This window comes from Cystoisospora suis (genome assembly GCF_002600585.1).
Source record: "Cystoisospora suis strain Wien I chromosome Unknown contig_1766, whole genome shotgun sequence".
NCBI lineage: Eukaryota > Apicomplexa > Conoidasida > Eucoccidiorida > Sarcocystidae > Cystoisospora > Cystoisospora suis.
The window spans coordinates 18,927-34,897 of NW_027154566.1; the positions used below are offsets into that span (position 1 = coordinate 18,927).

At 51.7% G+C, this 15,971-nt stretch overlaps 3 protein-coding genes across 3 annotated transcripts; 1 reads left to right on the top strand and 2 right to left on the bottom strand.

Annotated features, from left to right (window-relative positions):
* Positions 1-81: 81 nt before the first annotated feature.
* Positions 82-1,276, bottom strand: CSUI_003913 (uncharacterized protein). The gene has a single exon (XM_068064108.1). The coding sequence runs from the start codon at positions 961-963 to the stop codon at positions 445-447; it is 519 nt and encodes a 172-aa protein (XP_067923915.1). The 5' UTR covers positions 964-1,276; the 3' UTR covers positions 82-444.
* Positions 1,277-2,078: 802 nt separating this feature from the next.
* CSUI_003914 (protein phosphatase 2c domain-containing) lies at positions 2,079-5,536 on the top strand. The gene has a single exon (XM_068064109.1). It carries the CDS (start codon positions 2,574-2,576, stop codon positions 4,497-4,499), a length of 1,926 nt encoding a protein of 641 aa, XP_067923916.1. The 5' UTR covers positions 2,079-2,573; the 3' UTR covers positions 4,500-5,536.
* A 1,100-nt stretch (positions 5,537-6,636) lies between these two features.
* CSUI_003915 (ubiquitin family protein) lies at positions 6,637-15,707 on the bottom strand. Its single transcript, XM_068064110.1, has 7 exons — positions 14,706-15,707; positions 12,423-13,697; positions 11,192-11,359; positions 9,773-10,340; positions 8,498-9,138; positions 7,931-8,049; positions 6,637-7,333 (listed from the first exon to the last, which is right to left on the bottom strand). The coding sequence occupies exons 1-7, from the start codon at positions 15,231-15,233 to the stop codon at positions 7,132-7,134; spliced, it is 3,501 nt and encodes a 1,166-aa protein (XP_067923917.1). The 5' UTR covers positions 15,234-15,707; the 3' UTR covers positions 6,637-7,131.
* Positions 15,708-15,971: the final 264 nt, after the last annotated feature.

Consider the following 15,971-nt stretch of genomic DNA (forward strand, 5'->3'; position numbering starts at 1 on the left):
GCCTGTGCTCAATACCCGGACGGCAGGAGGCTCTTTTACAAAGACTCCTACATGTGGAGCTCTTTACACGAGTTTTAAATTACACCTAAAACAGGTTCTTTGTCAAAGAGTTTTTTTACAAAAAAAGACTGCGCGCGTACGCCTCCGGTTGGCGATACGCTCGTCCTTCCGGCATCTTTCTACCCTCGGCGCCCTGCATAGCTATCCCTTTTAGTTCGTTTTTTTGTCTTCTCACGTAGCGCTCCCCTCACGAGCCGGCAGAATGCTTGGCGACAGCCGTGGTAACAGGATGGCTGGTGACAGACACCCTGACAGACCTGCACTGATTTATCTGTGGTAGCGTGCGGGTCAAAGAAGACTTCCTCGCCTTGCTACGCTCTTCATCCGAAGACACTGTAGTACAAACTGTGGGTCTATTTCGGCGCACCTAGTCAGCCCTCCAAATCAACAGTGGAGCTTCGAAGTTGCTCTCGGCATAGCTAGGCCAGATTCAGGAGTAGCGTCAAAAAACTGGACCTGTGTCCCCACGGTTGCGCTTCTCTGTCTCGTCGTTTGAATGGATACAACAAGGAAAAGTTTTCTACTAGTTGTTTCTATGCTCCTTGAGAGAACACCGGAAACGAAACTGATGCTCAGTCCGTCAATGAGCCGATACAGCCCAAGAGCACGAGAAGAACAAAGAAGGAATGAAACAGAGAGGAAGGGAAAAATGAGAGAAGAAAGGAATGAAGGAAGGGAAGGGCGGAATGAAGGACAGGAAGCGAGGAAAAGAAAAAAGGAGGGAGGGACAGGAAGGAAGAAGACTTTTAAGAGGAGGGAATGTCGAGAACGGAAGAGAGAAGCAGACACTGAGAGGCTCTGGGGCAAAAAAAGGCGTAAGGAAAAACGAGACGAAGAAGTGAAGCAAGAAGAGGGAAGGAAAGGCGTTACACCCTTGTTGGCGTGACCCCCCCGCAATGGCATGAAGATAGAAAGAGGAAGTAACGGAGAAGAAGACTACCGTTATCAAGAGAAAGCAGACAATCGGAAAAAGGAAAAAAGAAGAAAAAGCCGCAAACTCTCCGTCACAGAAGGATCCGCTAATATCAACAAGAGACGGATAAAGTCTCCTTACACGCCTGTCTTTCTCCCTACCTCTTTCAGTTCGTTCTGCAAGAAAAGGGATAAGGCTAGATCATTTCGGAGAAGAGAACTGGCCATATTCGCATAGGAGAGAACGATCTCGTTTCAGTTTTCGTGATGCAGTTTCTCGCCACCAAAGGCTGACTGTGACCGGTGACACGTTGTGAAATGGCTCACCTTCCTCCCACTGATATCGAGGTGTTCAAGGGTGAAGTGTGTCACAGCCGTAATGAGCCAGATCCTCGGGAAAAGCCCGTCACGTAGTTCATTGACGATAAAGAGGTAGACGTTTTTTTTTCTCGCGGGATTTCAGACGTGTGCTTGAAAAAAGCCGGTGATAGTTTTCATGCGACACAAACGACAGTTTCCTCCCGTGGGCCGGTCCGCCTTACTTTCTTTTTTTGAGTTTTCTTCCGTCCATAAGATGGGAGAGCAACAAAAGCAGCAGCAGCAGCTGTTTCTTCTCTGGTTCTTCGTTGGAACAGGAAGGTCTACGTCACTGAAGCACGATTGGGGATTTCAGTGATTCCCAATGGTCCGTAGTTGCACCTCGAATCCCCTCTTAGAGAAGACGGTAGTTTTCCTCTAAGTGCCTTCAGTGTGAATTCCCGCAGCTCGTATTTCGTATAGCAATACGTATGGGTGTGGCGACAGCGACTGAGATATGATTATGAATGTGTAGATGGTTGCTGTCTCCTTTGGGTCTGGCGGCTCCAGCAAACGGAGATATGACTCTCCTTTTCCGCAAGGGATTCTCAAACGGGTTCACCCTCCATGTCCAGCCCCGGAAGGGTCAGGGCCTGACATATCTGTCTCCCAGGTTTCCCGCATGCGAACATACAGATACATCGATAGCGATTGAATGGCGCTAGCTAGTCCGTGTGCGGGACGACCCTCGATTGGAGTGCCGTACCAGACTCGATCTGACAGAACACCTTGATATTCCAGTCACTTACCGCGTATTCTTTTGTTCTTTTACGAAGGCGTCCTTTCATACGCTTTCTTCTTTCTTTTGCTTGGTAACAACGTGCATCAAAGACTGCTCTTGAGCCTGAGCTCAGCCAAACCAACCTGACTCGCTGGCTCAACAAGGCCAGAGTTTCATCCCTTTTTCCTTTTCAAATGTCTTTCTTTCGTGATTCCCACATTCCGCCTCTTCTTCTCTTGCCGTGTAGAGAAGCTGGAGCTTTCCTTTTCTGGTCTTCTCTTTTGCTCATAACAAAACTCACGTATGACTTTCCGTCGTTCCCGTAGGAACCTCTCACCCGGCGTCCCCGGGCAACCTCATCTAGAGATTAATCTATCTTCTTACAGCCAGCCTCTGATCCCTTCAGCGATCTCTCAGCCTCCTCTCTGAGTTGTCCTCAACACCGGGAGAACTTTCATCTTCTCCTTTTCTTTTTCCTCTTCTTGAACTTTCAACGGCAAGGACCTTGATCCCAGTCAACAACATGAAGGGAGGGTTTGTCAAGTTTGCCACGGGGCTCCTTCAGAGCATCGGGATGGTGAGTGTTGCATTGGATTTCATGAACAGAGAAGGAGATGCGTATGAAAGACTTCCTTCCTCTACGCCTCTTCCCTACATCTACGGAGTGGGCTGGGCAGACGACCAAGGGAGAAGACCCGAGATGGAAGATGAAATGCTAGTAATTCAGCGTGTGAGGGGTCTGAAAGATTGTTGGATTCTTGGTGTGTACGACGGGCACGGGGGAAAACAGACAGCTGACGCTGTCAAGCGTCGATTGAGTGAGAACTTTTTGTCCTGCCTACAGAAGAAGTCTATTCGACGGTGGGAAGAGTATCGGATTCGTGCGATGGCTCGATTCCGAGTCCTAGACGACTTCCTTAGGTCTGTGGATACATCATATGGAAGTTTCACCTGTATCCCGTCCCACGTACTCAGTGATTATGAAAGTACTCTACGTTTACAGAAAATTCTTGAATGCATAATCAATCACAATCTACCTAGCTTTCTCTCAGGGAATGAAGGCGAAGAGGGGTGTACTACTAGTATGGCGAAAGGATCAATGTCTTTTAGGGGAGAGGCGCCTCATTACCTAAGTATATGCCCCAAAATCGACATAGAAGCCGCAGCAAGAGAGGCCTTCGTCCAAACCGATTACGAAATTTTGCAAGAGGAGGGAATAACAAACAGTGGAGCAACTGCATGTTTTTGTGTGATGAACCCTACGATTGATATTGAACGCCTGCTGAATATGCCACCAGGTGACTTGAAAGAAGAAGATTGGGGAGTCTTTTTCAGCGGCCCATGTGGGGTTGATGGGGGTGGCCAGAAGAAGATGAAGAATAACATTATCGGCGGGAAGCGACAGAGTAGCTTGGTCCATACAAATCTGACCGTTGCCCATGTGGGTGATACACGTGCGGTGTTGGTGTTTGATGATGCGCATGCTTTGAGGTTGACAAGCCTTACTGACCATAAGGCTTCAGACATCCGAGAGGTGTCTCGCATAGAACGCTTGGGTGGATTCGTGTTTGACGAGAGGGTGAATGGATGTTTAGCTATAGGGAGGGCACTGGGGGATTGGAGACTGAAGGTTGCCGGAGACGAGTTAGCAGCAGTTGCAGCAGGGAGACAGAAGAGTCGCGATGCGAGTGGTATGCCAAGATTGTGCCCGGCAGAGTCCTGGAAACAGAGCCAACGTGAGTATGTGGTTAGCCATATACCCCATGTGTGTTCTGTGAATTTATCGGAGTATCTCAGCAGGAATTCTGAAGACAATTTAGGGGAGAGGGGGGAAAGAAGAGGGGCGGTAACAACACAGAGAGTGCCAGTCGCGCTTGTCTTGGGATGTGATGGATTATTCGATGTGTGTAGTGATAGCTGTGTCGGCCAGCTATGCACAGAGTTCATCAACAGCCTGAGTGAAGCCCATCCTGACATGACCCCCGGAGAAGCCGGAAGCTTAACAGCACGGCTCCTAGTCGACGAAGCAATCCAATATAGACGGAGCCATGATAACGTATCAGTTCAAGTGGCACTTCTTGATCCATTCAATTTTGCATTACCACCTCCTCCTCACCATCATGTAAAAACTCCCTCTACTCAATCCCCCCTCTCCACTCTTCCTTCAACACCCGCCTTCACACCTGGCCTTAGTCCTCCCTTTACTACGCCTCCTCTTACTCCACGTGCCTCGACTTTTCCCTCGACATCTATTCCTTCATTTCCTCCTCTCTGCCAGCAAGTTCTTCATCCGTATCCTTGTCACCAGCCATTTACACGACGTGTAAAGCCTAAAGCTGAGCAGAACGGCGGGAGGACATGCGGCCGAGGAGGGGAAGCAGGCGGGGGATGGGGGAGTGAACTCGCAGCGAAGATTCAAGTGACCTTCCAGAACCTCTTCGCTTACTGAAAGAGCGACGGAGGAGAATCTGAGAACGCAGATTGTTCTCGTGTCATGTGTTTGTGATTGTGTCTGTGGTGTTGCATTCCACCATCTGTCTAGGTGCCTCTGTTTCGCTTGTTCTATATCGATTGTTGTTGTCTTGGGTGAGTTGTCGTATGCGTGAAGATAAGAGGAGTGCAGTGCTAATGCTGACGTAAAGCCGCGGACGGACGGCCAAAGAAATTAGCTTTAGCTGTGGCGATTGAATGGGAAAGAGCTGTATATAGGTGTAAATTGGGCACATGTGTGTATGTATGTTGACTGGTTTGCTTGCTTGGTTGATCTCCAGTGGACCTATAACTAGCGTGAAGTGGACTTCTTTTTTTTTCTTGTGATTCGCTTATGAATGGAATACCCCTTCGCTGATTTCCGTTGTTGTATGAGCCAACGGATCCGCGCCTAGACAAACCCTGCTGTGTCTGTCTCCGGTGTACATCCGATGGCTTGTGATCCATCATCATGCCGGCTCTCTCTTTGCCTTTGGTATGTGAGGGTCGTGACTAACTGAAGTTAGAGGAGAGAAGACGTGACGACGGAATTGTTGTCGTTTTTCCTTTCCTTGCTTTGTTTTTTTCCGATAAAAGCAAGAAGAGGGCGAGGCAATTGATCATTCTTCTGTCAGCTAGGGAACTGCTCATCAGTAGAAAGCTTGGTGGTGTGCAGCCATCTCCTTCGTCGTCTTGCTTGGCTTGTCTCCTTCTATTCATGACAAACAATCCATTTGTCAAGTTTTTTTGTCTAGATACATCGCAAAAGCAAGAAGAAGGCTATGGCTGCTTGATCATCCTCTTGTCACTTCTCGTCAGATAGAGGTTGGAAGCGTGGTGGTGTGAAAGACGGACAAAGACGTTTCTTTCTCTTTTTCCTTCCTTAGACACATGTAGAAGAAACAACTCTCTACTAGTCTCGGGCCTTGCCGAACAGAAGCAGACAGCAGTATGATCTGAAAAAGATCCAGAATGCCCTGTTGTTCAGGGGAGTACGTGTTCGTTTATCTGCTGTGTTGCAAGTGACAGTGGTAATCAGTATAGAAGGCGACGTTTGAAGATGAACGGCCCGTGTCCTCTTCATCGTCTCTCCGTCGACCTCTTGATGGTTCGCGCTGACTTAGCAACAGTAGCGACGAGTAGTTCTTCAGCTTCGTCATCTCTTCAGTCGTCTCTCTGCCTTCCTTATCAATTACGCCGCGGCGCTCCAGGATACACACCTTCTGAGGGCACTGAGTGAATGTGTGTGTACACGTATGTGTGTAGTTTACGCGTTGATATGTGAGTATGAACACGTACCGATGTATACGCATGTTTGTATCCGTATGTGTTGTGCATATGCACGGTATACAGCGCCAAATGCACTCGACGTGAGACTAGTCGGCCTGTTGCAGCTCTGCATCCCGAGGGAAACGGTCGACGACTGAAAGGAAGTGTGTCTAGTGAGTTTCTAAGGCTGACCGCCGGGTGTACGCCGTTTTTGCGTCAGATGCGTGTAAACATCGCAACACTACCGTTGTGCAAGCCTGAGAAAGCACTCGCTCCACCTTAGGGCTACAACAGGAAGTCACTCGTTCCAGAGCACCTCATGGACCGGCATTCCTTGATCTGGCGTAGAAATATCGCGTTGACGTCGCGTTCGCGGCGTGTGAAAGCCAGTCAGTGCCGCGTCAGCGGATATCATAAAAGTGTTCTACCCCCATGGATTTCATTTCCGAACAAGACGGCGTGGTAAATACTACCTGCCGCCCGAGCGACTGTAAGTGGGACGCGGGTGATGCGACTACAGCGCAAGAAACGCAGCGAGACACGGTCAACTTGTGTTGCGGAGGGATTCCGTAGAGCCCCAATCTGTCCCATCCACGTTAAGGATTCTCAACGCTCACGAGCTGGCCTCGTTTGATTCGCCAAACGCAATCTACGTGTCAGCAGACCCCTTACAAGATCGCAGAATCCTGCTCCGGCTTGCAACAAGCACCCCAAGAAAGGTCTGGCCGGGTGAGCGTTTTACTTCTTGTATCTGGAGGACCCCGGCGGAAAGCAGTCCATTCGAAAACGAGTTCGGAGTTTGGTGAAACTGATGCGCCGATCCCTCAGTGAGACGAACAGAAGAGAGGCCTGCAAAATCTGTAGCTGCATCCGCTGATGCAGTGTTCACAGGCATGCACAACGACGAAGAGTCGCCTGTTGTGAACCCCAAGCGACGCAGCTATCGGCTCTCCCGGATCTGGGAGAGCCAAACAGGGCTGAAACTGAGCCCATCAAGAGAATGTTTTAGGATCACGCCCGTACCTCGCTGGCCCAGCATTGTGCTACTGAAAGAGGCCTTGGTTACTCCCCTGCATCTTTTGACTCAACTAGTTCTTGTTCTCGGTTTTTTTTTTTTTTTCAACTTTTGCCCAGCAAGTCTAACACATGAAGGTTGCCACTGAATTCGGACGAGTTGGGCCCCGATTCGACCTTGCGAGGTACGCATGGACAACTCCATGCCCACCGTGACGACTGACGCTGGAGCCCAGTGAGCCAATGTCTGGGCTGCAGTCGCTACGCGTCACTCCTCCTCGTTGTGAAGATCCCTCTTTGTTATCGAGAAAGACTTTCTTCCCCCTCCACTAAGCTGGTCGTTCAGCGTCGTCGAGTAGCTGCAGAGCCAGCTGTATGTGAGGAAAACGGTCTTGCTCCATCACGAAGTCGCTGTTGCTGCGGGCAGCTGTGGCTGCTTCCCGCATGAGAAGAGTTAAATATGAGCTTGTTAGAGACGACGGGGGTCGAGGCTCTTCCCCGACATTCGCCCGATTGAGCGCGCGGTGCCATCTGCATGACACAAGCCCGGAACCAGGAAGAAGAATTCTACGTCACTAACGAAACCGACGAAAAGAACGGTCAGCCGTGACAACTCTGGAGACAACAAACACAAGAAGATTCACGGAATATTAGACGGGGTGGCAGGATTGGAGACACGAAGATCTGAAGTCAAAGAAGGCTTCCAGAAACTAGACGGGAGTGGAAAGCAACACCACTACGTTTAGTGGTTGCCACGTGTACGCACGCCAGCGCCTGCCACCAAGTGCCACTTCGAGAAGACTGTGAGCTGGAGTTGCGCGAAGCCACCACCCGCATTTGTGTTAGAGACGTGAGCAAATAATACACCTGTTCATGATGATAGTCACGCCTCGGATTGGGGTAACAGAATAACAGACGAGCATCACTCCTCACACCTTAGCGCCTGGAGTCAGAGAGGACAGGTAGAAAAACAAAAAGAAAAACTCATACGGGAGACGTTGTACCGCGTTAAGAATGACTGAAAACGGCCTTTTTTTGCGAAGGAGACCGACGGAAGGCTGCTTCCACATCGACCCCATGAACCACCGCTGAGGCAATACATGACGACTATGTAGCAGCAAAACCTACGTCAACGAGGTTATGTTGTCCACTGCCTCGACAGCCGGTAGGCGCATCGAGGAGGCCTGAGTCACGTCTCCAGAGCGATAGGCCGAACTGAAAGGCCGCGGACGGGCATACGCAAGGACCTGACGAGCCCACAAAAAGAACAACACACGACAGCCTCTACTACTGTGACGCAGACGAAACGAAGAAATTCGACACCCCTGGCAAGAAGAGACGTTCAGCGAACAGGAATGCCAACCTCACAATAGCACTGAGGCACTTACGAAACCGTTCTTTCTGTCGGTCACCAAAGGGCAGTGCAAACATATATCATGCATGTCTGGCCAGTGACGACGCGTAGGCACTGGACGGTATATCCGAAGTCTCCTCGAAAGACGAAGAGGCCAAAAAAACTGGTCCCATTGTCATACAGCCACCGCGTGCCAGTACTGCGGTTCTGTTCTCATTCTCTTGACTAACTGAAGCACGCACTCGATCTACCCTTGGTTCTCATATAGCGAGTCTTACACGTGAAAATATATAGAAGCTTGCACAGTCGCTGCCGCTCGACATGTTTACTCGTTTGCTTACGTTTCTTGAAAACTGTTGGACATTCCCCGTCCATAACTGAAGTCTCATTTGCACTTCCTCATTGAGAGCTTCCTCTCCATCTCCCTCCCTTCTTGTCCCTTCATCTCCAACAAAACTCCCAGCTGGACCTACACCAGATGCATTCTGCATTCTTGACGCCGGCGGTCCCTCCAGAGTAGAAAGGAAACTCTGTAGAGCTCCGAGAGGATTGTTTGCGACCTGAGACCCTTCCGGTCTGGTATGTGTCGAAAGCATTCCCTCGCGTCCGTCCCTTGCCACCCCAGTGAGTTGGAAGGGATCTTGCTCCGCTGACCTCGACGCCGAAGAAGGGACACTTTCTTCATCAGCGTCTTTTTCCTCTGATACAGATCGTACCATATTTTGAGGTGGAGAAAGAAGTTCACCGCGAGCAGTTGGCGAAACGCTTGCGCTCCCAATGCACGACGTACCTGCCGTGGGACCTCTCGCATCGGCGCCACCTAACGAAGACGTCCTCAGACTACCCGCAAGCATAGCGTCTCTTGCGTCTGTACTGCTGCTACTGCTCCCTGCGGTTGCCGCATTCGAGGAGATGTACGAGACGACAGACGGCGCGGAAGCCCGTGGAGAAGTGCTGCTCGGGGAGATGGGAAGAGAAGAATCTACCAAAAAAATGAGGACACCAGACAACCAAAGACGCCGCGTACGTCTGAAACCACAGAGGGAATAACGTGACCCGCACGATGCTGCGCCGGCCCCAGGTGACGAAACAGATTAGACTCATGGATAATACCTACTGCACACGAGGAGTCTCCTCGGGGCACCGCTAAGGAGGTAAGCACATACAATCAATGTGATACTTCTATCTGCCTGGGGACTGTCGTGGACTCTAGCTCTCCTGTTGCCTCATCTTGATGACGGGCACAGTGCATATCCCTGCACAACGATACGCGGTCAATGCCAGCACTGAAGAAAAGAAAAAACAACTCCGGGTGTAAGTGCGGCACAGGAAAGTAGTAGCACGTAGACTCCTGAAGTGTTACTCTAGCCGGTTATAAGGAAGTGGTAACTTGGGGAAAGTAACACGAGCAGGCAACGCGCCAGAAAACGCTTTCACCGTCTGATGTAAAAAACAGAGAGAAGGGATCGCGGATTTCCAACCAATGACAGGCCCGACCACTGGTAGATGATCACAGGTTAGACTTCTCAGTCAGAAGTGTGTCGGCTTCTGTGTGAAATGGTCCTTCTCACAACAAGGTTAACCCTGGAGTCACGCTGTCTTTCTGTCTCCTGTACCTCCTTCCTCCAGTGCGGCGTCCGCAGCTTCTTCCTCAACATCTTGCCATCGTTGCTCAGAATCTCTTTCTTCGGATGGCTCATTCCTCTCCATCTCCTTCTTCTCTTCCTCTTCGACACTGTCCTTCTTTGGGACAGTCGCGGTTCTCTCCAATCGTCTCCTTCCTCTTCCCCTCCGTGTCTCCTCCTCGTTCTCCCCTCCAGCCTGCTGTCTTCTTCGTCTCTCGCTTTCACCATTTCCAGACAGTGGAAAATTCATCCGTCCGAGAGCTCTCCGTCCAACTCTTTCACCTCCTCTGGCTGAGGAGGCTCGACTGGATCCGGCTGCCTGAGAAACTGCCGCTAGGCTTGCACTAGATGCTGATGGGGAATGATCGAGATCCCTTTGTTGATGGGATGGGTGTACGGCGTTTGTCTCAGACCAGGCCATTGCCGTCACGAGCTCTTGCAAATCGACATGATCTACCATCGAATTAAAAATAGACGAAAGAAGAGACGCAAGGCGGGCGCTTGTCGCTGAAAGCCGTGCAAGGGCCAGGGCGCTCCGGCCCACTGTAGGGACAGACAGCTGAATATGTTGGGACACAGGAGAAGAAAGAGCGAAAGGTTGAAAAACATCAACGGAAATGATTCGCGCGCCGACAGAGTTATGAGAAACTCCCGCTAGGCTTGCACTAGATGCTGACGGGGAGTGATCGCGAGCCCTTTGTTGATGGGATGGGTGGACGGCGTTTGCCTCAGACCAGGCCGTAGCCGTCGCGACCCCGCGGCAGTCCACCAAACCGACCTGGCACCTCTGTCTTCTGCTTCCACAACAAGAACAAAATATCACTTTGCGACCTCAAGGTAGAGGGGCGATGAATGCCTCTTCATCCCGTGGGAATGAAGAAGCTTGGGGTCTTCGTGGTTATGGATTTCCGCGTACGTAATGAAACAAAGCTTCTAGAGTGACTGAGACACAAGACGCAAAAAACCGGGATTCTGGACATTGGACGAAGTAGGACTCAGCACTAACGCGCACTGAAAGGCTGCTCACCGGTACGCACCTCGTTCTGTCTTCGTAGACAATCCCAGAAAACGTGCGAACGTGAAATATTTTTATACGAGCTGACAAGAACCTCGGCGTCACACTCTTTGTGACGCGTCATACTACGGGACCACTGTGGACATTCTCAATACCGACTGTTCTGTCGAAGAACGTTCTCCCTTGCCCCCCAGCCCCCCTTGCAAAGCAAAACTGTTCTTTCCCTGGTTTCCTCCTCCAAGTTCTATCAAGGCCTGTCTCCTGAACAACAATAGCAACCCCGTCTACAGTAGGGAGGCGGCGTATGCTCGGCTACAGGGGTAGTGGGTGAACGACAGAGTAAAGGACTAAAAATCAAGTTCAAGGAGAGAAGTCACCAAGCTGAGCCAGCTTACTCGATGAATGCCCTGCTGCCACCCGATAAACTGTTGCAACATGGCCACAACCAGATTCACCGCCGTAAAGAACGAGGGCAGGAAAACACTCAGCGGCGGAGGTGCTCCTGACCGGGTGGAGACGCGCGGTAGATCAACAGAGTTCCATCCCGTCTCGTGCCCCAGGACCTTGAAGGAAAAAGACCGCATGGCCAGCGAACTCTTCACCCTTATATAAAAGTGTGCTACAAAATCTATGGCTTTTCTGTTTCTTAGTCGCCGGGGTCTGCGGAGCCAACAGCCGTCAGCTGTTTCGGCTGGCTAAACAAAGACGTCATGGTGGCTGCAGCAAGCGCGAGGCACTTCGTAACATTGTACATCGGCAAACATATTCACAGGCACGCACCCGGAAACGAATGTCGGAGATCAGCAGTCATTTTCTCTGTCGAGAAGAGACCGAGCAACAGGCTGAGCGACTTACTCTGCCCATCTCACAGGTTCACAGACATCTCCGAGTGAAGCGCACTCGCACGGTACACGTTCTTGCCAAAGTGTGATTCGCACCAGTTCTCATCACATGACACTTCAGAGGGTCGACTATTCATGTATTACTTGTCCTCAACGAAGAGATACGCCTCATATCTCTCAGTGGTACTGACCGCGACACCTGCATACTTCGATCTTTAGGACCCGAATGTTCTTGCGTCAACAATTTATGGACCGAGATGTTACTATTGGTTTGGGCACATCATACGATGACAGTATGATTAGAAGTAGATACTCGTGCATCTTTCTCTGCTATGACCATTCTATTGTCTGCATTAATTGCCGTCGTATCAAGCCAATACTTGATAAATATATATAAATGATCTCAGCTAGTAATTGGAGGATGGACCCTTTAAGCTTATAAATAACCCTGTCTCGGATAATATTACCCCTAGAACAATAGTACTAATAAGACTATCGCCTATTTGTCGAACGACCTGCGTGCTGGAGGAGACTGTTGTCGCCTCCGGGTCCAGTTAACGGTAACTATATGCTCGGCTCTCGCTGGGAAACTCAGCCGTTCCCACTGCGCAGCTCCGAGGGGATCATCAACACCACCATGTCTTGCCGCGTTCTCCTGCGCTCTCAAATATGCAGAGCATGCTACGGAGTAAGCCACTGAATACAGCAGCGTCTTAGGTACGCCTGTCTACGGTCCAGAAAAGACGTGAACACGTTTAGGTGGCAGACGCTCGCGCGAAGGTACCTCCAGAGTTTGTCGAAGCTCTGCCCAAGGCAGTCTTTGCTGCACGAAATCATGCGTGATCATGAGCTCTCGTGAGCCTCTGCCTCTCGCGGACGTCATCCTCTCGGCTGTGTGCTGCCGGCTTTGTTCCGCCCCCCCCTCCACGTTCTGAGCACGATCCCGTCCGCTACTCGTCTCGGCCCCCAGAGTACCGTGCTCCGCCGTCGGATCTGGAGCTTCATGGCTCATCGACACATGCACAGCAACAGGAAGGACATGAGCTGTTAACCCTCCGGGCAACATGAGGGTCGGCTGTTGATGCAGTGAGAAAAAAGCCGGGTTGAGTGAAGTTGTGTCGCCTCTGGATAGGCCTCCCTCGGGAGGAGAAGACGCCGCCCCTGCTGCCGTCCCACTCCCTTCATCCGACGTAGAAGCTTCCGGTGCTCTCCTTTCTGTTTCTCCTCCTTGACCGCTTCTCCTGTCTGCTCCACCTTTCTCCCGTCCGCCTAGTTCCCTTCCATCTCGCCTGGGAGACAGCCCCTCCCGTCTCCGTGGGTTTTCCGTCACGGGCAAACTAGAGCGGCTCTCCTCTCTGGGACCGGCCTCTTCCGCAAGTACACCCTGCGAAGTCCTCGCACGCCGGACTTCCCCTGCCGCACGGAGCAGACTGTGCGCAGCTCCTTCTAAGGCAGTTGCAATCGACACAAAAAACTCCTCTTCTCCCGTCTGGATGGCTTGTTCAGACGGGGACGCACTCACTGCTTCGGTTTCCTGTTGCGCTTGCCCTCCGCTGCGCACTCGGTCGCCCTCACTTCTGCCCGTACCTCCGACCAATCCGCCTAGAAACGCCGAGAGAGACGTAGGTCTTCTTGGAGATCGAGACGATCCAGCCGTACTGCTGCCTGGCTGGGTCAAGGAACCACCGCCCTCACTTTCTCCACGTGTAGCATCACCACCCGCAGCTGCACTTGATCCCGCGGTTTCTTCGGTCTCTGCAACCCTCTCAGAAGTATTCTGACCTGTCTGACCGGAGAGTCTTTCGGTGGGACGGCGGCCCACATTTCCCTCCGTCGCAGTAAACTCCAGAGAAGCCGCTGCAGTTCCTGGAGGGCCGGACCGCCCTCGCAGGGCATTAACAGCGTTCGAGGCCGCTTGAGCAGCAGACGTGGCGGACGCCGCTGCATGAGCTGCTGAAGCCATAGTCGCTGCCACAGACGAGACTGCCTGGCTCAAGCTGCTTGCCAAAAGGCTGTGGTGGGGAAGCGGGGAGGGGGAGGCTGCGGTTGTGACTGGTACCTGCAGGCGAAAAACGCGATAGCGATAAAACAAACACGAAGACAAAAGAAGCTGAAGCTGCGCCACCAAGTGGACCCACGGAAACGCAAAAAATGGTGCTTGCAACCCACTGTAATACTCAGACCGAGCAAACCGGACAAAGGCTGTTGGTCGAAGAGCACCGCCAGGGTGGCACACGTAAGTGACAGATGGCCGCGAAGAAACGAGCCAGTGAACAGCCACAGTAAGCGGAGAAAAACAATCATAAAAGCGATGTTGCGGCCTGAGTCGGTAGAAAGTGACGGAGTCAAACAAGGAACGAAGTCCAAAGACAGCGAAAGAGGCTCCGATTGCAAAAAGCCACAAAAACGAACTATCACACCCGCAAGGGTTTGCCCGCCGGCAACGGAACTACACGACTGAACACCCATAGGGGAAGGACTGAAGCCAGCGCTGAAAGCACCTAGTACAGCCTCGCAAGCCTGAACAACGTGCGACCAGGCACACTCGCTCACAAAATCACAGAAGATTCTTGAATCAGTTTCAACTGCCGTAGGAGCAAAGACGCGTGGTCCCTTTTGAGCACCAGCTGCGCTACAAGCGCATGCCAAAAAGAACAATAGAGGAAACAGATCTCTGCGGGGATGGTTCTGGTGTCAGGAGGACATCCGCGAACGGGCAACGGAAACAAGAAATTCCACACGAGTTGGATCGGCGTCCGCGAGTCAGGTCGGCCTGCGCCGTGGAACCGGATGAATGTGTGGCTGCGTAGCTTGGATCTGGCACGTGAGGGGCGATTGCAGTGCAACTCGGATGTATACCGCTGTCTGTACGCTCTCCGTCGGAGCAGCGCTTGGGACCACCCTGCTTGTCTCAAACTCAGTGAATAAGGCCGCGTGTTCTCCAGTGTGCGCTTGGAAACTGCGCCTCGTGGCGCTGTCCAGTTACGTCACCTATACGGACGAACAAGGGACGCGCATGAAAACCCTGTTACATTTACAGCAGCCATCAGAGTCTTCCCCTTCTCACCTGCGGTCCTCCCTGCATCATTGCTGTCATAGCAGCAGGTAGTTGCATGTGCCCAACCATCATCGTCCCGCCTCCCGGCAATGATATCGGCATCCACATAGGTGGCGCGGTCCCCACGCCACGGGCATCCCTTCCTGAGCCTCCGGAAGCCGAAGACTCTCCATTCGGAGAGTTTACCGCGTTCGAGGACGCCTGCTGGGCTCCTCCTCCTGCTCCCTCGCCCACTTGCTGCTGCTGTTTAACCACATGTATTGTATGCCCCGTCTTCGCACCGTAACTCTGAAGTGTTCTTCCCGTGCTCAGTGCTCTTCCATGGTAGATTAGACGCACCCGAGACTCCGGAATCTCAGCAGCCTCAGCGGCAAGCGAGATAACGTCCGCTATGTCGATGTCCGCCGGAAGCTCCAGGGAGAAAGTCCGGCCGTCTATACATCGAAAATTGACGGTAAGGATTTCCTCCTCAGCCGGTGCCGGAGAAGCGTCTGAGGGGGCGGGGGGGTCCGGAGTCTGCCCAAAGGAAGAATCCATTTCGTGAAATCACTGATCGAGTGAGCGGCAACAGCTGTGCTTCCTACGCGTCCAATGTAAGTAAGGAGTAGGACGTAAGTCTGTACGAGCGCAAGTGGCCACCTTCTGAGAAGAAGCCCAAAATTTAGCTAGAATAGTTGTCCCTAAGAAGAAAAAAACAAGATAGCATGTCTTCGAGACGCTGTGACACGCAAACAAGATGCAGCCAGTCCACACCAAATAAATCACAAGTGAAAATTTGTGTGTCGACAGTCTGTTCTTTGGACTGACTGCTTTGAGTGAAAAAACGGACGGAAGATTCCGAAACATAAAAGTTCCCACACTGCGTGAGGTCCGAAGCAGACGAAAATTCAAGTCTTGCAGATAAACCACCGCCCAGAAAAAGGAGGCACTACCTAGTGCATGCGGTTCTCAGGTGGCGCATGGGGGACAGTTCAATGTGACGACGAAAGAAACCACCAAAGAAAGAGCCAGCGTGCAAACAAAAGAGTATTCAAGAACAGGGACATAAGGTTAGAACCCACCTTGCGCTGCTGGCTTTTCGGCTATTCCAGAGAGGCATCAACCGACACATGAACCCAACTAATCGTGGCGGGGATGACATCTCGGCACTGATCTTAGCCGGGCGGGGGCCTGCAAGAGACAAGCTACGGGGAGACCACAAGAAAGCACTCGATTGAACCTTCTTACCGAGCCATAGAAGGCCGGTACCACGCAGCTGCAGGTTCTCTCGAACGT